The following is a 24,121-nucleotide window of genomic DNA, read 5'->3' on the forward strand; positions in this document are numbered from 1 at the left end:
GCAAGTGGAAAATTCAAATGCAGGGGAAAGAAAGTATACTTTTGTCTTTCTAAGAAAATTTTCATTGAAAGAATGATTATATACAAACATTCTTGGTTGAATATACTTAATTTAAAAAATATATACAGACAATTTTACTATTGCTTAAATTCTGAGAAATTTTAATCACTTTTTCCAGCATTAGAATGTAATCCCCTTGTTATTCAATTATTTTCTCACTATCCTTTATTTCAATGAGAGTTACTTTTAGCAATCTTGCATTACAGCATTTTCAAAGTATTTCACTTAAATTTCATAAAATAAAAATAATAAAATATACATTTTTATTAAAATATTTAAATTTTTTCCTTACTTCTGTTGCAATAAAAGAAAACTTGTGAAACACCTTTGAAAAAAACAAAACTGATTCAACCAGCAAAAGCAGAATTCAGTGCATTTTATAGATGGATAGATAGCATAGGTTAATTCAACAAATTAGTTTAAGGTCAAAAACAAATTGAAAATAAGAGGCTTAATCCTCCCCGAGGGTCCCTCTCCTTTTCTTTTGCTCTTTCAGAATTTCCTTTTCTGCCCGTTTCAAATGTAGGTACATCATTTTAATGGCCAAATAAGCCCTTTGCCAGCCTCTTAACTCAGGAATGTTTCCTCAAGGACATTAGAGCCCTTTCTTTGAAATGTAATCATCAAGGAAAATAGTGCTCTATTTTCCAGCTTCCTGAGGAGATAGACCTGACTTCAGCTGTTACCTGACTCCAAATTGCAAAGCCTATCTAAAATAATGAGTTGTATCCACTCAACTATATAAAAGAGTGAGATTTCTTTCTGTCTTTGCAATCTCTTAGAAGATTGCCTGTGATGAGCATGGCATACTGGTTTAACGTTTATTCCATATAAAATTTTCTCTTTTATTTTTAATTATATTTCCCCAACACTAGTTAACTGGAACACATTTTACAGATTCTTGTCTACATTAAAAATCAGTAAAATTCCCAGCAACCAGTAGCCTCTTTCCCTATCTGATTTCATGAGTTTTTGCATAGCAACTAGTGATAATAAAGTTAGCAAGGGATGGATATCTGAAAAGTTTGTCAGATTCTTTATAGTTTCTGGAATTGAAAGCCAATGGTGTTTAGTTTTCTATAAACACACCATATATTATTCTATAAACATGTGATGCTATTTGGGCTGTTTTCTAACACGCAAACTGACTTAATTATCAAGATAAACTTAGTTAAGATCAAAGTATTTTCCTTGAATCTTTATATTCTTTCACAGTTGAAGGCTAGCTGAATATGCCACCCCAAACTAGGCCTCTTTGTCATAAGGATTATTTTGAACTGATTGTTTTTGAGAAATGGCACACACATGAGAATCTCTGAAAACAGTAGAAGTTACCTGTTTGTAAGAGACATTTACATTTATAAAGGAAATCTCCATTTGTAAGTGTCTCTCTGTCCCAGGAAGAGAAGAATGACTCTAAATCACAAGAGGATCTTAATGGAGAAGGCACCTACTTTAATCTGCATAACAAACCTTATACTTATTTACGGTGCTTTTCCTGGTGACCTCTCATAACTGCCCTCCCCTGCCCTCCCCTGCAAGACACATACCTTCCTTTCTTTTGTCTTTAGCGGACGATGGTGTATAAGGTGGTGGCCTGGGCCGTCTTGGGGGAGTTTACTCATTTTTCCTGAGTATCTCTCATGTATACATGAGGTATACATGTCCATAAAATTTTGGTTGTTTTTCTATTGTTAATCTGTCTTTTATTACAGAGTCTCAGCCAAGAACTCAGAAGGGTAGAGGGAAAATTATTTTTTCCTCCCCTACACAGTACACATCAAATCCAGCAGCAAACTTTATTAGTTACACTTGCAAAATACATCCTATCCCTATCCATTGTCTACTGCCTCCAATTTAGGCCAAGCCACTATTCTCTCTCAAAAAGACTTCTGCAATATCTTCCTAACTTATATTCTTACTTCTAAACTTTGTAATCACTATACAGTTGCCTTAGTGAACTTTCAAAGAAATATAAATCAGGTTATGCCAGTCCTCTGTTCAAAACTCTTAGAGTGGACATTTAGAATGATTTGCAAAACTCATAGCATAGCATATAAAACTCTTCGTTATCTGACTTCTGCCTATCTCTGAACTCACTTTCTACCTTTGCTCCCTTCTTGATCTTCCTTAAACATTCTTGATCTTAAACTTTAACTTTCTTAAACTTTTTGATCTTGCTTAAACATTCCATGCATACTATTGCCTCAAGTATTTGCATTATCTTCTTTGCTTAGAATCCTTTCCCTGAAAGAGCAACATGATTTACTATCTGCTTTTATACATGTCCTCTGCTCAATTACCATCTGTTCAGAGTTCTTCTAGGGGAATTGTAGTGGGTTGAATAGTGTTTCCCCAAAATTTATATCTACCTGGATCCTCAGAATATCACTTTATTTAGAAATAGGGTCTTTGCAGATGTAATAAGAATCTTGAGATGAAATCATCCTGCTTTTAGAGTGGGCCCTAAATCTAATGCCTGTTCTCCTTATAAGAAGAGGAGAGGACACAGAGACACACAAGGAAGAAGGCTATGTGAAGATGGAGACAGAGATTGGAGATATGCTGCCACAAGCCAAGGATGGCCAAGAATTGCTGGCAACCGCCAGAAGCTGGAAGAGAGGTGTAGGGGAGGAGGACATTTCCTCTCCCCAAATGGGGGTTCGTCTGGCTGGAGAACGAATTAAATTCACATGAGACAGAATAGCAAGAGAAAATTAAACAAAGCTTTATGAGGAACCATGGTCCGGGGCCTTTCTTCCCGAAGGAAGAAAGGGCACCGAAGAAGTGGGGTGCACAGAGTGGTTATATACCCCCAAACAGGGTGTTTCACATGTGACTGAAATGTCCCTCCCACAATAGTCACAAGATTGCCCTGTCGGCACAGTGCTTGATGGACACAGCAGGTAGTGGTCTGCTATCTCAGAGGGCGTGGCAGGAGGCAAGTTTATTGTCTGGAGCTGGGTGGTCACAGGTGAGTGCAGCAATCAGTTCCTAGCCTAAGGAAAGATGCTTAATCCTTAAAGAAATGCCAACGTTGGGAGGGGGAGGGAAGTCAGTTACAAAAGGTTACCAGACAAGCACAATAAAATGCAGATTTAAGTCCTTGTCTTTGGTATTGATTGAGAGTTTCTAGAGAGAAGGTCACCGCCTTTCTTCTTCCTGGTACAGAGAGGGAGGCACCTTTACAGCAGAGCCTCCTTCCCTGTCCCAGTTTATCAAAAGCAATCAACCTCAAATAATCCTGATGCCAAGGAGACATATCTTGGGGTGGCTGATTCCAGACCCCTACAGAGGCATGGAATGATTTCTCCCTCAAAGGCTCTAGAAGGAACCAACCCTGGTGATGCGGCGTCGGTGAGCCGAGGAGTCGAAAGAAAGATTTCTTGGACTCTCAAGATCTGGCAGTAGTGCTCTTTTATTTAGAGAATAGTGTGGAATAGCATGGGGACAGGACCCATGGGCAGTCAGAGCTGCTGCTGCTGCGTGGGGACAGGGCCCACGGGCAGGAGGAGGTGCTGCTGCTGCTGCTTCTGCTGCCATGGGGACAGGACCCATGGGCAGTCAGAGCTGCTGCTGGCATGGGGAGCTGCTGCCGCTGTGGGCATGGGGACACGACCCATGGGCAGGCAGAGCTGGTGCGTGGGGACAGGACCCACGGGCAGTCAGAGCTGCTGCTGCTGCTGCTGCTTCTGTTGCAAACGTGGCTGGAGAGTAAGGCTAAATTTAAGGCATAGGTATGTGATCCATCTCTTTACAAGACAAAGAAAAGAACATGTAAAAAAGTTAAAATGGTATCAGTGCAGGTGGGGTCTGTTCATTGGGTGGTCCCGTGACCATGACTTTTAGATAAGAATCAAATCGGATTAAGTAAAGGTCAGAAGCCACCACCCTAAATCAGTTACATGAGGTTGCCAGACAGTAACCAACTTAAGTTCTTGCCTTCCCCACTAAGAGTTTCTAGAGACAAGGTTATCTCCCTTCCTCCTGGTGCAGAGGGGGAGACATGGAGATTTCCTTCACAAATGCAAATCTCTCCATTAAAGGACAAGCAAACTCTGCTCCTCAGAGCCTGCTTCTCATCTGCAGTTTTAAAATTAACCATCCTAAAATAATGCACATCATAAACAATCCTCATCACCTGGTAGCATCTTCCTTTTGAATTTCTGGTCTCCAGAACTGAGAGAAAATAAATGTCTGTTGTTTAAAGCCATCCAGTTTGTGGTAAATTGTTACAAGCAGCCCCAGGAAATTAATACAGTCACCCAAAAGACAACACTCACAGCTGCTCCTGTCTCTCTATATCCTATGAACCTGATTTAGTTTTCCTTATAGCACTGATCACAACCTAAATTTTTTTTTTTTGAAGAGAAAGATTCACCCTGAGCTAACATCTGTTGCCAATCCTACTCTATTTTTTTCCTCCTCCCCAAAGCCCCAGTACATGGTTGTACATGCTAGTTGTAAGTTGTTCTAGTTCTTCTATGTGAGCTGCCACCACAGCATGGCTATCGACAGACAGGTGGTGTGGTTCCAAGAACTGGAAGGGAACTGGGCCGCCAAAGTGGTGAGTGCTGAACTTTAACCACTAAGCCATCAGGGCTGGCTCTAAAATTTAATATCTTTTATTTTTAAGCTTATTTTGTTTCTCGCTAGAATGTATATGCTATGAAGGCAAGGGAATTGTCTTGTTTACTGAAGGCAAGGAAATTGTCTTGTTTACTATGCATGCATAGTGTCTACTTCAGTATGTCCATTTGTTGAAGGAATGAATGACTCACCTTAAATAGGTAATATTTTTTCATTTTGTGTGGAATTTTGTAATTTATTTATTAACCTCTTCATTGAAATTCATTTGTTTTCAAATTGATGCCACCATATTTTTTGAGTCTGAAATGTACATCTGTACACATTTCAGCATCTCTTAAGTACAAATATATCTTAAAATTGATGGCATGTTGAATATAGTCAGCATTTCTTTTTTTGTGTGTTTGTTTACTGATGCATAATGGTTTATCTTACAATAGTAGGTGTTTTAGATGTGATGAATTCAGTTTTAAAACAATGTTGTAATCATCTTGAACACACGTCTTTGTGCATTTCCACCAAATAGTTATTTGGAGTAAATTCCTAGAGATGCATCTTAACCAAAGTTTTGATGGAGAATTTGGTCTCATTCTTTACCATCTGGTAAAGTTCAGCAGATTAGTGATTGCACTACTGGAGCAAAGTGGCAATATAAACTTTGAGTATTTATTTTGCATATTATTTCTAAAAACTGTCATTGTGGTCAGTGTCTTCCACATTTTGACCTCAGACATTGTTCCACATGAGAGAAATCCAAGCCTCATATTGATTTGGGTTGCAGCCCGCAAATGTTGATTAGGGACCAGAATCACTTTCCGCATGGGGCAAGTTTAGGCCCTCAGGGAGATAAACTGTCCCTGGGGGAGAAAAGGGAAAGGAGCAGAATCTAGCCAAGACATAGGGGAGGTAATCAGGCTAAAGGAAGGGCTGATAATTGTCCTGATAATTGACCTTCCCTTCTTTTTGCTTCTCCCCTTTCCCTCCTAATCTCTACCACATCCACCTGTTTTTCTTAATGCGTCTGCCCACCATCACGAAAGGTTCTCCTCTAGCCTATCCATCTCAAAATGAATAGATGCCCAAACTGTCTGTAATGAATATATAAATGTCTACAAATATAAGAAAAAAGTTCAATTAAATTATTAACCTAGAACACTGGATTTAAAATGAAAAAAAAAAAACCCTTAAAAGTATTGTAAAGACAGAGCTTTAATTTGCTTTAAAATTTTCCTTGGAAATATTCTCTGTGTATCATTTAAAAATATAATGTAGATTTCAGATTTCTAGTATTATAGACCTAATAGCATACATCAACAAAATATTAGTATTAGGTATTGAAGGGTAGCAGAATATGCCAACCCAAAATATGCCGCTTTGGCATAAGGATTATTTTGAGCTGAAGGTATTTGAGATGAAGCAGATACAGGAAAAGCTCCTTGCCTTTCCCTACAAAGATGTTCCTCTTCCCCTCTCTACCAGGAAGGACAAAAGTTAATCCCAGTAGACAACTTAGGACCTTTATCAGTGGAGAAGGCATCAACTTAAATCTGACTAACAGAACTTACCCCTGTTTTCCTGGTAACCTCCTCATAACTGACTTCTCCACATCTTCTGTCTTTAGCTGAAGATGCTATTGAAGCTGGAGTTCTAAGGCACCTCCCAATTTACTCATTTTCCCCTGGGTATCTCCCATATATAAATAAGGTATATATATTAATAAACTTCTGCTTGTTTTTCTCTTGCAAATGTCTTTTATTACAGAGGTCTCAGCTAAAAACTCAGAAGAGGAAAAATTATTGGAAGAAAAACTAAAAAAACTCAGAAGAGGAAAATTTTGGAAGAAAAATTATTTTTCTTTTTCTAATATCAGAAGACATATTTAAAGACAGAACAATTGAATAATGAATAAAATCATTTGGGTTTTTAAGCCTTTCCTTTTTTAAGGCCTACTATTTTAGAGGGGCCATTTCAGTGCCTATCAGTGTCAGATATTGTTGTCTGCATTTGTTTTTATTCTAAGAAGTCATATTTATGCTGGGACTGGAAGTAGTTATATTTTAAGTACAAGAAATAGAAATAATAAAAGAATATAAATATTGATATGAGATATTAATAGACTATAAGTGCTTAAGAAATTCTGGACAGTAAGAGACAGTTTCAGGGAAAAATTTTAAGTTGAAAAGGAATGGGGTAAGTTGACCAAATTTTAGAGCAAGGGTTTTCAACCTCGGGTCCATATATTGTCACAATACCTCCAAGGATAAAAAACTGCCAGGGTGTGGATGGAGTGGGGTGGTGGTGGTGGTGGTGAGGGATATGTCCATGAATTTGGATGGGGAAAAATATATTTTAATTAACCTTTGACTGAACTTTGGCATTTTAGTTTATTATGAATTTAGGTCACAAACCTCAGTACCTGTTACTTTGTTACCCAACGGAAATCACAGATGTCTTATTTCTCATAACAATGAGTTATCCTGAACCATCATTTATACTCATTTAATTACTGATGGCATTTATTAAGCTCACCAAAAGACTGTATTCTGTAATGTGCTAACTATATAAGCACGTATGTCTTCTATCAAATTTATTTTTAAAAATACTTTGATAACTGTAATGTAACAATTTTCTTTTGCAATTTTTCCTTTTATACACTTAAAACATTCTGAGAAGGTTTTCCATAAATGTCACCACACAGCCAAAGGTGTCTATGATATTCAAGAAAAAAAAAGTACGCCTTTTTTTTCAGATGACATCGGTTAAAGGAGTTCAGTGAGCAGAGTAGGAGGCAAGATTGTGCAACCTAGGCAATAAAAACCATTGGCAGGGGTATTCCTTATTTAGTTACAAAAACAACAGAAGTTACTTGTAATGTCACATTATATAGCCCTTTTCCATAGATAACCATGTTAGATTTGCTGAGAGGCCTCAGTTTCTGTCAGGAGCCTCCAACACTTATAAACAGCCCCTTTGTGGAACCATACCCTATCCTCATTTATATTTTCCTTACCCCACACACATTTTTAAGTCTGTGAGGCAGAAGTTTAACAGCCTATGTGATTAGCAACTTTACATTTCAATGGCAATAGTTATGGTAAATATTTCCTCAAACGTCTTGATTGGTTCGGACTTTGTTAGAAATAACTACCTTGCCAAATTCTCCTTAGGCAACGGCTCTTCAGATTTTAGGCGCATCCCAAACACGAGAAATCTTTCCTGGGCTCCAGAATGGTGTCACACCTACAGATGTAATCCCAATATTTTACTCATTTCATTTAGCAAAACTAAAGGTGGCGGTGAGCGGAGTGGCTCACAGCATAAGTACTCTTTGGAAAAATATATGTAGCTCTGACAGACAGCTTTGGGCGGGGTAGACTATGGTGTCATGAAGATCTCCGTTGATCTGTAGCGGGGCTGGATGCCCTTGAGCCCGATGATGATGCGTTTGGCATCGATGATGCACAGATTGATGTCTCTGCAGAGCCCCCCTAGGTGGGCCTCGCACCCTTCCTCCACCGCTACCGAGACCGAGCTCTAGAAGCGCAGTTTGGTCTAAAGCCCTGCAGGATCTCGAGCACCAGGCGCTGAAATGGCGGCTTGCGGATCAGCAGCTCGGTGGACTTGTGGTAGCCGCGAATCTCGCGCAGGGCCACCGTGCTAGCCGGGTAGCAGGGGGGCTTTTTCACGCCGCCCGTGGCCGGCGCTCCCTTGCAGGCCGCCTTGGTGGTCAGGGCTTGCTGCATCGTCTCCTAAATTCGAAGCAGGGCAGTACTTTTCTACCACATTTCAGAAACGGAGGAAGATAACGGCTCCTTATGGACGCACGTTAACTAGATGTTTAAGCAAGAGATCTAATAGGTCTACTCACAATCACTTCAAATAACCTTTTAGACGAGATACACACCTTACTATCCCTGCAGTTTTGCTTTTAATCAATGATGTTTTGCTTTCAAAAAGATAATTGTGACTCAACTTTTCCCGGTAAATCTTACTTTCTCATCCAGTATAAAACAAGCGTTAAGTTCTTTTCCAGAAAAGATGGGTGGCTCTGAAAAGAGCCTTTGGTTTGGATTCGACTTATTCGACTTACTGTAAACTAATCTAGGCCATTACTTGCCCTTGGCCTTGTGGTGGCTCTCGGTCTTCTTGGGCAGCAGCACGGCCTGGATGTTGGGCAGCACACCGCCCTGCGCGATGGTCACTTTGCCCAGCAGCTTGTTGAGCTCCTCGTCGTTGCGGATGGCCAGCTGCAGGTGGCGCGGGATGATGCGCGTCTTCTTGTTATCGCGGGCCGCGTTGCCCGCCAGCTCTAGGATCTCGGCCGTTAGGTACTCCAGCACCGCCGCCAGGTACACCGGCGCCCCAGCCCCGACCCGCTCGGCGTAGTTGCCCTTGCGGAGCAGGCGGTGCACTCGGCCCACGGGGAACTGCAGCCCGGCCCGAGAAGAGCGGGTCTTGGCCTTGGCGCGAGCTTTGCCTCCTTGCTTGCCTCGTCCAGACATAATAATCTCTTCAACTTCACCTCAAACAACTAGCAAAGCAAAGGAACAAGGCGGCAGTTTTTATAACCCTTATTGGGCGCGAAAAAGAAGGTTTGTCATTGGTTAGGAGTGCAGATTCATTTTAACCAATGGATATGCGAGTTTGGAATTCTTGCAGTCTGATTGGGCATAGCTAACTTCTGACGTTTTCCTGAATGGTCACCAATCACACACAAGACTTTATCACTTTATTTGCATAAGAGGTTCTATATAAAGAGGACACCTTGTGTTTTCCTCACATTATTTTTCTTTTTTTCTGAGGCTTTTTGAGCTGTTTCTCATTATGCCTGAGCCAGCTAAGTCCGCTCCGGCCCCCAAAAAGGGCTCCAAAAAGGCGGTGACCAAGGCGCAGAAGAAGGACGGCAAGAAGCGCAAGCGCAGCCGCAAGGAGAGCTACTCCATCTACGTGTACAAGGTGCTGAAGCAGGTCCACCCTGACACCGGCATCTCGTCCAAGGCCATGGGCATCATGAACTCGTTCGTCAACGACATCTTTGAGCGCATCGCGGGCGAGGCGTCGCGCCTGGCGCATTACAACAAGCGCTCGACCATCACCTCCAGGGAGATCCAGACGGCCGTGCGCCTGCTGCTGCCCGGGGAGCTGGCCAAGCACGCGGTGTCGGAGGGCACTAAGGCCGTCACCAAGTACACCAGCGCCAAGTAAACAGTGAGTTCACTGTAAACTCAAACCTAACGGCTCTTTTAAGAGCCACCCATATGCTCAAAGACAGAGCTGGTGCTTGTTTTCCGTATATGTTGGGGTTTTTTTGTAGCTTATTACTGTATTTAGTCTGCGAAGTAATTACTGAACAATATTTCAGGATCATTCCTGTCGCGGTAAGCTCGATATGCACTAGCGACAAAAATAACATTATGTGACCCTGGCAAAGCTCTAACTCTAAAGTAACATAACCCCCGGAGCTTACTGTCATTAGGAACTTCCTACATTTCAATAGGGCTGTACCACCAGTTCTGGCAACTATTAGATTAAGTAACGATGGAAGAGAAAATTCTTCAGTTCGAAGCAAATTCAAATACTCCCCGGGCATCTGTCAGGGATAAGAGTTGGATTCGCGCCCCGGTGCAGAGGTTGCGCGGACAGTTTGAATTTGCCCGCGGAGCGCCCGCCTTTCCTCTCCGCGTCCTGATTGGTTGCCGGGATTCGGGAAGCACTCGCAGGGCTGGGCGCGCGGAGGGTTCCGCTTCCCGCCTTCCTCAGCCCACCGCTCTCAGGCTCTTTCAGTAAACATTGTCGGGTAATCCATCCAGCTTTTCATTGTTTCCTTTTCTTTAGCGTTTTATCCCTTTCGGGAATGAGATTATTTCTTCTCGAAATTTTCGCTGGAGAGAAAGGAATTTGAAGGATGTAGTATTCAGTCTGAGAAATGCCAATGCTTTATTTCTAATTAGTATACTACTCTCCTTTTGCCGTACGTTCATGTAATAGAAAATATTATAAGACGAAACGACTATTTCGGATCCAATGAAGTCAAAGAAGCTTGAGGACATTTATCCCAGACTCTCTGAAACAAAATCACTTTCTATTTTAAAGTTCCTTTACTCAGTATTTTAAATCCTTTTTTTTTGACTTTGCCTGGACCCAGTGAGGAGAAACAAATTCCGCGTCATTCAAGTTGTCATAAATGAAAACCAGTCATCCAACGAACAATGTTTCTGTAGACTGTAACTATTCAAAATTCTGTCTCTTTTAGGTAAAAAGCCATGACCTATAAAGCATTTGGAAGCTTCCACTATGGTTGTTTTTGGTTTAGGTAGTAATTTTAAATGAATTTAAATAGATAAATTACTACCTAATATAAGTAAAGCAGCTAATTTTAGCACAGTGATGTCTAAAACTGGATTTTGTTAAATGCAGTGTCGAATATACTCTTATGCACTGACTCAGTTGACTCCATGACTGAAGTCCTATCCACGTTTCCAGGCCCACTTCAATCTTACCGGCTTTCTGAAATTTCTTCCTTTTTGGACCTTCTTCCAAGAGCTTGTTCAGCATTTGGAAGTGGCCTCCATATAGGTTCTCATATGTATCTACTTGAGTTGCTGCTGTTTGTTGTGCTTCCACATACAGAATGTACGCTCATTATGACATGAAAAATAAAGAAGTAAAGGAAGGAAGCTAAAAGTTCCTGTCCTTCACCGTCTCCATCCCACACTAATGATAACTGAGTCCCATAAATAAACAGAACATAAGGGATTTTTGTCATTTCTTATCTTATGTCACATGAGCCCCCTGATTCTCTCCATTAATCCACGTAATCAGATAATTTCTGAGCCAAATAGTTTTTTTTGTTGTTTCTTTGTCTTATAGGGTAAAGGAATCAAATAAAAAGCCAGAATTTGGGGGAAAATGAGAGAGATTGGGACAGAAGAGTCATAGGCAGTCGTCTATCCTCAGATGACAATTCATAAAGACTAAAGTTTTGAAAACTACAAAGTTGAAAATGTCCCAGCCAATTCTCCTGTTACTCAGAAAATTAAACTGCCTATGGGATAAACAAATCAGGTAAATAAATTAAATTTTCATCTTCTGGGTTATTTGCACCTTGATGGAGTACCCTTATGAAGAAGACAAGGGTTTAATGATTTGCTTGAAAAACTAATTGCCATCAATTTAAAACATTGCTGATCAGCTTCTAAAGAATTGGTTCAAAGCTAAACTAACAGAGTATATCATTTTAAAAAATGTGCATTGTGATATATCTTATCACAAAATAAATACTTGTTGCTCAAAATACTTATAAGTAATTGCCAGGTCTTCCCCAGAGATCACAAACCAAAATCATGCCTTGGGCATAGCCTTAGATGAGTGAGCTGTTTGTAAAGGACTTTTTTTCAAACTATGTCAAATGATTATATTTCCTTTTTCTACTGTACACATATATATTTTTTTAATCTACCATGGTTATTGCAATAAAGGCACTCATTCCTCTGGGAGTTAATAGAGACACACTGACGAAGTCTGTTGAAAGATTAGTGGTCCTATATGTAGAGGCCATGCAGATATCTATTCAGTTATAATATTATCTTTGATATGTTAAAGTTAATTTCATCATAACATACATTTTTGTTAATTTTATTTTCAGTTTTTCATGATATATGGAAAATATCCAATTAGTAATAGCTATATTTGCAAACTCTCCATTGATTTGACTTATTTTAAGCTTTAATTTCAAACTGTCACTTCTCCTGATATTGTCCCCAAATTTTGGATATGCAGCTCTGTTTAGAGTTTGCATTGCATTAGGGCATATTTGCATGCTGCACATAAATGTAGAGGAGAATTTCTGAATTTTAATTAAAAACTATGGATTCCTGAGGAACTTATTTCACACATTGTTAATATTTTCTCTAGTCTTTGCAAATGTGTCTGTGCTCACTCACTGTTAAAACTGCACTATACACTTGACATTGGGAAACCAGATGAACATGTTTTTTGTGCTCCTTGCTGTTACTTGCACATTGTCAGATCTACAAAACTATGAAGTATGAAGTACAAAACTATGAAGCACTTGATTATCGAGTGGAAGTGATATATACAAGACCCAGCCTGAGCAAGTGCTGAAGGAAGAAAATAATTGCTAGGGCAAGTAGCTCACACTCCAGTTATTTCTAGTTCTGAAACATAGTTATGCTTTTTATTTTTTAATACCATGTTATTTTTAATAGCATTTGTTTTTTAATGACATGTTATAAATAACATTTTTTAATAACATTTTTCCTATAAATTGTTCGTTGAGAAATACTTTCTAGGTTTGAAACCTGGCCCTGCCACTTAAAATTTGCATTGGCAAATTGCTTTAATTTCTCTGACTTTTTTTTCTCTTTTTAAAAAGGGAATACAATAGCTTCTCATGAATTAACACTTTTAACATGCTTAGAACAATGCGCTGCATATAGTAAGCAATCAACATATGTGAGCTAATACTACTACTGACATCAATCATAACGGCAGTGTTAGAAACAGTAATAATAATATACCACTCAGGAGTATCCATGAAAGATAGTTGGCAAGAGAGAAGAATTGCTGCCACTGGGAAGAATTGGGAGCATTGCATCTCATTGTTTACCTTTTCTGGAAGGAGAAATGATCTACGATATTGATCCAAACTGATTCATGTGCATGGTTAATGATTTGTCTAGATAGGCAAAGATTTGAAGGGGACAAAGCTGGAGGTTTGTTCACAAGAAGTTTCGGGGGAGAGTGATGTGGATGAAATGCTCAGAAAGGTCCCAGAGTATAAGAAAAATATCCCATGTGAATGCTGACCAAAAGGCCCAGTCTCAGAGGAGACTGTCAATAATCAGGCATACAGCATCAACCATAGGGATGTCACTAACTCCCAACACCCTCGTTCCTGCACAAACAATTTGAACACAAGGTGGCCAGGGTGGCAGTGGTAGAGGTCATGCATGGAGTCTACAGTACAGACCCAGCTCACCTAGCTCGCCTAGGCTGACCTGGATGCTGAAACTGCTAAGTGTCCCATATGCTGGGACAAGTATTCTTGGATCCATTTTGTCATGGATGAGGCAGGGCTTTGTCTTCACTGAGATAGACACTTATTCTAGATTTGGATGTGCTTCACTTTCTCTCATGCTTTACTAGCAAGACTATCTATGGATTTATTGAATACTTTATACTCCATACCTCACAACACTATTTTTCACCCATTTCAACACTTTATAGAGAAAAGGTAAGGCAATGCACAGATAACCATGGGGCTCCCTAGTCTTAATGTGTACCACATCCTTCATAAGCAGCAGGCTTATCCATAGGAAACTCAATTAAAGTGGCATCTAGGAGTTTGGCAAGTTATTGGAGTCCTCTTCAACTGGATGTTACATATGTGCTGAATAGTGACAAAAAATAGCCATAATTTTTCCCATTGCCAAAACACATTAGTTAAAGAACTAAGAGGTAGAAATGAAGTGATACCTCTATTACTCTTAATAACGAACTCAAAAAAGTTTCACTTTCCATCCTTGCTTCTAAAGGTTCACTCTGCTGGGTTTATTTTTTATTTTTGGAAGTTTTAGTATCCAAACGAGTAATGCCTCTGTTAGTGGATACTGAGATGACTATTGAATCTGATTGATCTACCAAAAATGATTCCCTTTAACATAAAGTTAAAGCAATTTTAGTTAGATTCACTAGCTGGCTTAACAGAAGTGAGAAGTCCTGACTTAAGAGGTTTGGGCCTTTGAACTCCTCTGTTTCTCAGATTTTTATGTGTTTTTGTTTTCCTTCTCCCCTCTCACACTCTGCTTTTGAGGGAGATGAGCAGGCAGCTGGAACAGAGACAGTTCGAGTGTTCTTTAAAATGCTCCCATAAAAAATACACAATGAAAGCAGGTCAACTAAGTCTCAGACATATTCAAATACAAGTTAAACTATACTAATGTAAGTTACTGTGAAATTTATAAATACACAAAGTTTTTAATAATTTTTTAGGAATTGGTCGCTTGGTGAAATCATTCTTGGATAACTGAGTTGAGAAAAATTTTCAGCCTATCCATATTTCCTCTTTTGATAGTTCATGTATATATTTGACTAACCTAATCACTGTTTTTTCTTTCCTTCTCTGTTAGCATTTTATTTAGGGTGTCTTCGTGCTACATAACTCTTCCCAGTTACAGAATATATAGATGACCTCACAATAGAACTAGAAGAGAAATAGATCCTGGATTAGGAGCTATTTCCTGTAACTGAAAAGACTTTGCCTGCTCCTTAAGGTATGACTGAGACATGTATTGTATTAAGTGAGAAAATTATCATCATCTTCAGGGAAAAGCAATCTGTGGAAAAGAGTTTATTTTGGTTTTTGGCCATTGTTTATAGCCTTCAATGGCTATTTCTCAAATTACAAAAGTTAATTGAATTTTTTTTTTTTTGGTTCTCAAGTGATCCTTTATTGAAGTATTTTCCTTGGCTGTTCTTACCTAGCTGGGCATTGCACTGCACCACTGTTGATGTCATCTATGATGTCATGAGGGTGGTGGCCATCACCATTGCAGCCCACAGACTGGGCAGTCCACAGGATCTCTTTAATGGTTCCAGAGGGTTCTCTGGCCAACGACAGGTGCTGCATCAGTTGGGCAATGTTGACAATCCATCAAATGTGATATTTCCACTGCGCTTAATGGTTTTCTGCCTCTTCCCGTGTCTTACTGGTTCCTTGAGGGCTTTTTTTTTTTTTATAAAGATTGGCACCTGAGTTAACAACTGTTGCCACTCTTTTTTTTTCTGCTTTTTCTCCCCAAATACCCCCAGTACATTGTTGTATATTTTAGTTGTGGGTCCTTCTGGTTGTGGCATGTGGGACACTGCCTCAACGTGGCCTGAGAGCAGTGCCATGTCCGCACCCAGGATCCGACCAGGGAAACCCTGGGCTTCTGAAACAGAGGGTGGGAACTTAACCACTCGCCCATGGGGCCGGCCCCTCCTTGAGGGCTTTGGTGATAGGGCAGAGGCAGAAGGTACCACCTCAACCTGAGCCTGTTGGTTCTGAATCATCAGTTTCACTGTAATTCTCAGACCCTTCCAATCACCAGTTGCCTTGGTGATGTCATCACTAAGCTTTCTGGAGACAGACCCAGGGGGCCAATCTTGGGGGCCAGGGCAGACGGGCATCGACTTCCCCACCACCCCTGCACCTCAGGTACAGGACTTTGATCTTGTTGGCGTCGAACTTAGGCAGCGTGGTGGAGATGGCGGGTGTCGGATCACCCAGATTTGGGACGACAGAAGAAAGTTGCACCTTGACCTCCTCCAGCCAAAAGCTAATTAAATTTTTATATAACACAACAAACTTTTTCAAAAGTTATTAAATATATATAATATAGCCACATAATAGCTACAGTAAATATAATGGATCAAGAAGAAATCAAGTGACATAAGACTCATTTAAAGATATTAAATAGAGGCTGGCCTGGTGGTGTAGTGGTTAGGTTCATGTGCACCACTTCCTACACACTGCTCATCAAGCCATGCTGTGGCAGTGTCCCACATACAAAATAGAAGAAGATTGGCACAGATGTTATATTAGCAACAATTTTCCTCAAGCAAAAAGAGGAAAATTGGCAACAGATGCTGGCTCAGGGCCAATCTTCCTCACCAAAAAAATAAATATATTAAATGAAAAGATATAATATGTTCATGGAAAGGAAATATTGAATAGTGTAAAAGTGTCAGTTCTGCTACAATTGGTGTAATTATTCAAGGTGATTCCAGTCAACATCCTAACTTTAGTTTTGGAATTTGGAAGTTAATTCTAATATTTATTTGAAGATCAGGGTGGTAAAAATAAAAAATCCCAGGAACTCCTGATGAAGTAGATCATGATTTAGTGATAAAAAGACTCACGTAGCTATAATACTAGGTGGTGTTGCACAGAGATGGACACATTCACCAACTGAATTAAATAAAAAGCCAAGAATCACATCTAATTTTTTGTTGAACCACTAGAAATGAGAGAGGTGAGATATCAGATTAGGGAGAAAAGGTAGGCTGTTCAAAAATTTATCAGGGCAATTGTTTATCCACAGTGGGGGAAAAACCCCTAAATGTAAAAGGAAAACCACTAAAATCTTTTAGAAGATAAGATAGGAATATATTATCTCACTGTAGGGAATGATTTATTAAACAAAAGTACAAATCATGACGAAAAAAGTGTTACACTTCATAAGAGGAACCATTTTCTTTTTAAGCTATTTCACAGCATGAATACTTCTATGTTCTTTCTTCCTTAATTTAGGAAGGAGAAAATATTAGTGAATGTCAATTCAAAATGAGGAAAGGGTTAATAAATCTACTTTTACTGAAATCTGACCTTGACCTCACCTGAGGTCAGTTTCTAGTAGATTCAAACCTTCTTTTCTTCTCTCTTTCCTTCTGGTTCCTGATTCAGAATAATAAAAGTGTTAAGATGTCTTTTCCTATTTTGTCTCTAGATATGGGAAACAAGTTCTTTACTCATTTATTTTTGGGGGAAGATTGGCCCTGAGCTAACATCTGTTGCCAATCTTCCCCGCCCCCACTTGTTTTTTCCTCCCCAAAGCCCCAGTACATAGTTGTATATTGTAGCTGTAATTCATTCCACTTCCTCTATGTGGGATGCCTCCATGGCATGGCTTGATGAGTGGTGTGTAACTCTGCACCCAGGATCCGAACCCGCGAACCCCAGGCTGCGGAAGTGGAGCGTGCGAAGTTAACCACTTGGCAACAGGCCGGCCCCGAGTTATTATTTTTTTTATTGAACTAAGGAACTAAGATTTTCAGAATAAAAGAATTTCAATTATAAACTTAAAGATGTTAAGGAAAACCCTTTTTTACTTAAATTTGAATGGAGAATATCAGTATTATCTTATTTTGTTTTTCTTTTTAGAAAACAGCTTTTCCCCCTTTAGCACTTTCCACAGAAAAAGTCTACAAGCAATGGCAATCCATAAGCAATTAGAATTTCCATCCTCCAGATTATAGTTTCTCAAGTCCTTTTCCAAAGATCAAACTCAGCTATTTGGAGATTTGGTTAAATGTTACAAATTAAAATCAATTAAAGAGATAAAGCAACCAAATGCCATGTGTAGATCTAATGGAATCCCAGTTCCGGCAAAATCATTGTAAAAAAATATTTGAGACAATTGAGAATTTTTTTTTAAGTACTAGATATTGGATGATGTTACAAATCATTCTAAAATTTTCTTAGGTGTGCAAATCTTGTAGTTTGTTTGACTCTGTATCTGTTAGGATGTTTGTGAAGATATTCATAATTGAAATAACATGTTTGTGATTTCTTTCCACTGTCCTCGGCCCGCCCAAGGTAGACATGGGTAATGAAACAACATGCGCACGATGTGGGCAATTGTTGAAGCATGCGTGATGGATACTGGGAGGTATGTTATTCTACTCTGTGTACTTTTGCATATGCTTCAATAAGTCCATAATCCTTTCTCTGCCTCCCCCTCTCCCCATAAACCAAAACAGTTTTTTCAAAAGCCAGCCCAACTGACGAACATATTTCACTTTTGGTCGACAAAGGGTGGCACCGAGAGGAATCAAGCGTTGGCAGGGAGAAATTCCGGCGTTGAACTGAGGGAACAAGAAGAGAGGGCGTCTGCACGACGGAGGACTCAGCAGCACCGGCCTTCCATCCCACAGGCTGGAGTGGATTTAAGATGCACTATCGCCATCTTGTGGCCCATTAGGATAATGAACTAAAACTTTGTTTTGTGTTATGGTTTCTATCAGGCAGGCCATTGCTAGGGTTTAATAACTGCACATAAAGAATACAGTAAACAGTCCTGCTTCCAACCCGGTCCTTAACTGCCCAGCTCCCCCGTCAATAACAAAGAACCATGTTTATTAGTTTCCTGTGTACCTTCTGGAATTTCTTTATACAAATGCAAATCTATAAATGTAGATTCTCTTTGCCCCACTTTAACTCAAATGGCCAATGGTTATGTTCCTTTCACGGTTCTTCCCTTTGCTTTTCTCATTACCTAGCTTGAACCCTTTCCCGTTAGTAAGTAGAGTGGCTGGAACTTCTCAACAGGTGCACCCGAGCTAGTGACCTGAGGAGAGTAACCCAAGGCCAAATCTGCTCCTACACTGGGAACCCCAGAAAGGCAGCATCTTCCCTGAAAATAAGCCTGATGATCATCTTGGAGAAGAATGGTCTCAGTGGGCCTCTTCGAGGACCTGCCAGGGGCTGAGCCATGTCAGGACAACTGTGGGGTGGCTGATTTCCTGTTCCCTTCCTGGGATGGGAGCTCCATTCCTTGTAAGGAGAGACATTGAGGTCCTAACACCTAGTACTCATCCTGTCAGTGAGGCCTTCTTTGATTGTCATCTTTTTAATTGACCCACCCCATATGAATTTCCTGTTCCTACTTACTGCTCTATATTTCTTCATAATATGTATCAAGATATGACATGCTGTATATTTTACTTATTATTTTGCTTATTATCTTCATACCACTCTCCCCACTAGAATTGTAAATCCCTTGAGAGGAGTATTTTTCTGTTTTGGTCTATTTTGATCCCTACTGTATTTCCCAGCTTCTAGAACAGTGCTTGACACAGAATATATCTCTAAATAAATGAATGCAGTAATATTCCTTGGCTCCACTGTAGCCAAATGGGAGATCTCAAAGAATTTTCCTTACTTCCTTCATTGGATAAACCAGAAGATCAAAGACAAATTATCACCTCTTCCCACCATTCTCTGAGTGCTTCTTCTGGTTGAATTCCCAGTTTTCTCTCCCCCACAAAAAACCTTCGGTTTTGTTAAAACTCTTGATTGCTTCCTTTTCATGAATGTTTTTCATTAATGTTTATTGTTACATGCATCATTTTATTTTTATATAGCAAATAAGGCAATTGACATATTGTGCCACTTCAAGTTATTTTACTCTCTAAGTCAGGACCCTTTCATGAGGGAAGACACGCAGCCTAGTCAGCTTCAGGGGTTGTGGCTAACAAGAAATTGCAAATCCCCCTTCTCTGAGAGTGCTGCTTTCTGGATTTCTATTTCTCCCAGAAGAGCAACACTGGCATATAGGACTTTTCCACATGAGCCAACATGGCTTCTATTTCACCCCTGTGCTTTGAAGGACCAACACTGAAGAGGGGTGCTGTCGATGCCATTCCTTGCTCATCCAGCAGAAATAAGATAGGTGAGATATCAGGTTAGTAAGGAAAAGATAGGCTGTTCAAAAACTTATCAGAGGACTTGGTTAACCACGAGGAAAAAAAATACCCCTAAATGTAAAAGGAAAACCACTAAGTTTGCTAGCAAGACTGAATCATATACAACTGGATAGAATCACAGAAATGATCCCATCATCTTTGCCATGTTCTATTGGCAAGTTAGAGGTCAAAATCACACTCAAGGGGAGAGTACAGACAAAGGCCTGAGGCACCAGCATGTGGGGCTCATGGGGGTCTGTCTACCACACAATATGGATAAATCTCAAAATAATTGTGCTGAATGAAATGAGTCAATCAAAATAGAGTACACACTGAATGCTATTTATACAAAACTTTGGAAAATGCAAATTAATATCTAGTGACAAAATGCAGATCAGTGGTCCTTTGGGGATGGAGGACAGAGAGGGCAGGAGAAAAGCATTACAAAAGGGGACAAGGAAACTTTAGGGGTGTTGGATAAGTTCACCATCTTGATTGGGGCAATGGTTTCATGTGTATCCATATGTTAAAACTTATTAAAATGTACACATTAAATATATGCAGTTTATCATATGCCAATTATATTTTAATATAGCTATTTTTTAAAAAACAAAAGTAAAAATTCAATTCTTTAGTCATACTAAAAATATAATAGGATAAAATAAATTTGCAATGTACCTTTTTAAATTAGGTATGAGAAGCCCACAAGTGAGGGACAAGAACTCTGGTTCACATGTGGAAATGTCTGCAAAATCCTCCCAAGAAAACTTGCCCGATGTCTGCTCTGTGGCTTATGAGATCCTAACCGTCTGCTTAGTAAGGATGCCACTTCCTAGCAGGCCAAGAACATTAATAAATACGAGAACCTGAGAGAAAGAGGACATCTTTTCAGTTAGGGGTACGTTAGCAGCAACGTGGTCGAGTGAAGAACATGTATATAGTGTTCATTACCACAAAGAACACAGCTTTAATCTCAAAAGGGGATAAAATATTTCTTTATTGTCTCCTTATGATTCAGCTTTCAATTCTTTTAAAGTCAGGCCCAGATGGGGTCCCAAAAGTCATTCTTCCCAGACTTTCCCTCTATCTCTCCTACCAAACCCTTGGATACTGTGTTCCCCTTAATGTCTCGAGCCCATGATCCTCCTCCCCATGTGCCCTATGCTCTTACACAGGACATCTTTCTTAGCAAGTCTTCAAGGGGAGAGTCTGGGAATAGCCAACCCAAGCACTCTTCAGTAACAGGTTCTCGGTTCCATCCTCAAGCAGAATCCTGAATGTGGGCTCTTGGAAAGATGCCAGAAAAGGAAACAAAACCCACCCTTGACCAGTGGGCCTCTGGAGTCTGGTTCAACTCCATTTTGAGCAAAGCCTAGTATTTAGAATTGTCAGGTTTTAAAGCCAATGATTTATTTTTGCAATTCTTATCTCAAGGCCGCCTCATCAGAAAAACAAATTGGATAGTTTTCTCAACATTATAAATAGCTGGTAATATCGGAGGAAATCAGGAGTGTGTGATACAGCAGTTCCATCTAATAAGCTTTTCTTTTTGGACAGAGATCACCTGTCTTTGACAGAACTGTGGTCAAATTGCAACATCTGTAGTTTCTTTGGCACAGATCTTCATGAGTTGCAAGTTCTCACCCTCTTTTGGGGTCCCAGGGCAGAAGAGTGGATCTGAGGTAGACACATTTATGAAAGCAAATTGAGGGAAACCATCAGAGGCATTGAAAAGTGGGAGGGTTTTCAGATCACAGTCCAGGAAAATCTCTACTTTATGCAAATTTGGATCTGTATGGGGAAGAGTCCTAGTTTCTGTGCTGGCAGTAACTTCACATCCTCCCCTGAGGCTCACTACCTAGAACCCCAGATCTGAAGGTACCAGGAAAGGTCCTTGATGACATGCAGGCACACTGCAAACACCACAGCCCATTCTGCTGTTCCAGGTGAAGCAGGAAGACCCCAGGACACAAGCAGCAGAGGTGATGTCTGCATTCTCTAGTCTCATCTACATGAACCTACATCTGACGCTCTGCAGGTCTTGAGAGAATGTGAGGAAGTCATTGGCTATAGCTGGATCCAGACTCATAATCACAGTGAAAGGATAATAATATGATATATAGAATAAAGCAAAGAATAAAACAGTTTAATAATGACCCTAATAAGAGTAAAATAACATTAAAAATTTATCATTAGTTCCAGTCATTGTACCAAGAATTTTATAGATAATAACACACTTAGTTTTGAAAAAAATCTTTTCTGCTTATCCTCATTTACAGATGAGGAACCTGAAGGATAGAGATTGTGGAAAGAGCTCAAGGTCATACAAGGAGTTACTGTTGCAGAGACTTAAAAGCCAGGTGAAGCAGCTTCAAAGTCTCTGTTTTAATCCCTATTTCATGTTAAGTCCAGTTCAATTTTATGTTCACCAGTAGCCAAGATTTTTAAGGCCTGGACTCAATTAAATATTTACTACCTGCTGAAGATTCTTTACAAGGAGCTGTATCAGACATTCAGGCAAATGGTTTCTGGTTGAATTAACACTTTTTGTAGAAACATTCGCCAATTCTGCCAAATCAACCTGACTCACTGAACCAAGCACTAAAACTAGGAACTGAAACTGTGAACCTTAGGTACTGAAACAGGTAACAGGCTCAAACATTGTAGCAAAGGCACTAGTCTCTCATTTCCAAACTCCCTTCTCTAGCTACAAATCCCCAGTCCAGAGTAAGGGTTGATTTGTGATGAGTATGATGTTGATAATCTTAGCTGCATCTAAGCTACAAATGCACTCCCATTTTTAGGTGACCAACTTCCTCTTATGCAGAGAAATGTAGTGAGCTACAATTCCATGTGTCATATGAGGAAGTGATATATACATAGCAGCAGCCTCAAATATTTTTCCTGTAGCTTCTCTCAAAATTTACCCAGCCCTTTAAGTTAGAACAATGATCCCTCCCTTCCTAGGCAAAAATAATGGAAGATGCCCATTCCCTTTTAGGAGCTGGGATGGGGTACTCACATCCAGCATCCGGCAGAACATGCTCAGCATGGGCATCATCACTTTGATCTCAGCCACCAGCCTCCCCAGGGCCAAGTTACTCGGGATCCTTTGGATATGACTGACGTCGAGACATTGAGGACAAGTGAAAAAGCCATCCTGGTTCTCCCTCTCCAAATGCCTGAGACAAGTGACACAAAAATTGTGTGTTTAGAACATCAAAAAGGGACTTTGAAGTAGTTCAGGTGAATGGGACATGTCAATTCTCTTCTGAGTTTTTCTGCCATGGTAACTGTGGGAAAAAGAAGGAAAGATTTACAATTGTGGTAAACGATAAGAAATGACACTGTTCCTGTTTCCAAATGATGTTGTTTTCTTATGCATACAATGCATACATAACTCTAGAGAGAATGTCAGAATTAATAAATTTAGAGAGGTTACTGGATACAAAACAACATACAAATATCAATCTTATTTCTTTATATGAATATTTTGAAATGTAAATGAAATTCCTATCATCTGGAATAGATGGAAAATAATGATAATTAGGGAAATGTCTAATAATGGTGGCCAAGATCTTTTTCACAGAAAACACTAAAATAGTACAATGAAAAATCTAAAATACCTGAAAAAAATAAAGGTATATATTATGGTTGAAGATTGAAAGGCAATATTTTAAAGAGGTAATTTCTCCTCAGTTTAATTAATAGAACCAACTGTATGCCTATCAAAATATCAGCATTTTCTTTTTTGGCAACTGAGAAGAATAATGTAAAACTGATCTGGAAAAGGAAGGTGTCTAGAAACCTCAAGATCAACACAATATGAAAAAAAGTTTAAGGAATTGCACTAAAAATATCACATGTTATATAAAGCTATTCTATTTACAGCCACCTGGAACTGTCCAAAAGACACACAATAAATCAATGAAGAACAAAATTTCGAAAACAAGAGAAACTCATATAGAAATTGATAAAAGACACAGCCCTGCAAGACTGCTGCGTTAATTGTATACAAATAGAGAAAAAAAAAATTGAAAATGACTCCTCTATGTCATCTTAAAAATTTCCATTCAAAAGGAAATGTATATTGAAAGTGAAATGAGAAACAGGGAAATTTTTATAAGATATCCCAGGTGACAACACCAAGTGATGGTAGGAAGTAAAACAACAGGGATTCTTATGCACTGAGGGTGTGGGAAAACTGGAACAAACACGTTGAAAA

At 39.6% G+C, this 24,121-nt stretch overlaps 2 protein-coding genes and 1 pseudogene across 2 annotated transcripts; 1 reads left to right on the forward strand and 2 right to left on the reverse strand.

Moving 5' to 3' along the window:
• Positions 1–7,226: 7,226 nt before the first annotated feature.
• LOC106829711 (histone H2A type 1) lies at positions 7,227–9,235 on the reverse strand. Its single transcript, XM_070515469.1, has one exon. The coding sequence runs from the start codon at positions 9,147–9,149 to the stop codon at positions 8,757–8,759; it is 393 nt and encodes a 130-aa protein (XP_070371570.1). The 5' UTR covers positions 9,150–9,235; the 3' UTR covers positions 7,227–8,756.
• LOC106829713 (histone H3.1-like) lies at positions 8,023–8,390 on the reverse strand (annotated as a pseudogene).
• A 199-nt stretch (positions 9,236–9,434) lies between the features above and the next one.
• LOC106829710 (histone H2B type 1-J) lies at positions 9,435–14,942 on the forward strand. Its single transcript, XM_044777070.2, has 3 exons — positions 9,435–9,855; positions 11,518–11,712; positions 14,799–14,942. The coding sequence occupies exon 1, from the start codon at positions 9,472–9,474 to the stop codon at positions 9,850–9,852; it is 381 nt and encodes a 126-aa protein (XP_044633005.1). The 5' UTR covers positions 9,435–9,471; the 3' UTR covers positions 9,853–9,855; positions 11,518–11,712; positions 14,799–14,942.
• Positions 14,943–24,121: the final 9,179 nt, after the last annotated feature.

This window comes from Equus asinus, chromosome 8, assembly GCF_041296235.1.
Source record: "Equus asinus isolate D_3611 breed Donkey chromosome 8, EquAss-T2T_v2, whole genome shotgun sequence".
NCBI lineage: Eukaryota > Metazoa > Chordata > Mammalia > Perissodactyla > Equidae > Equus > Equus asinus.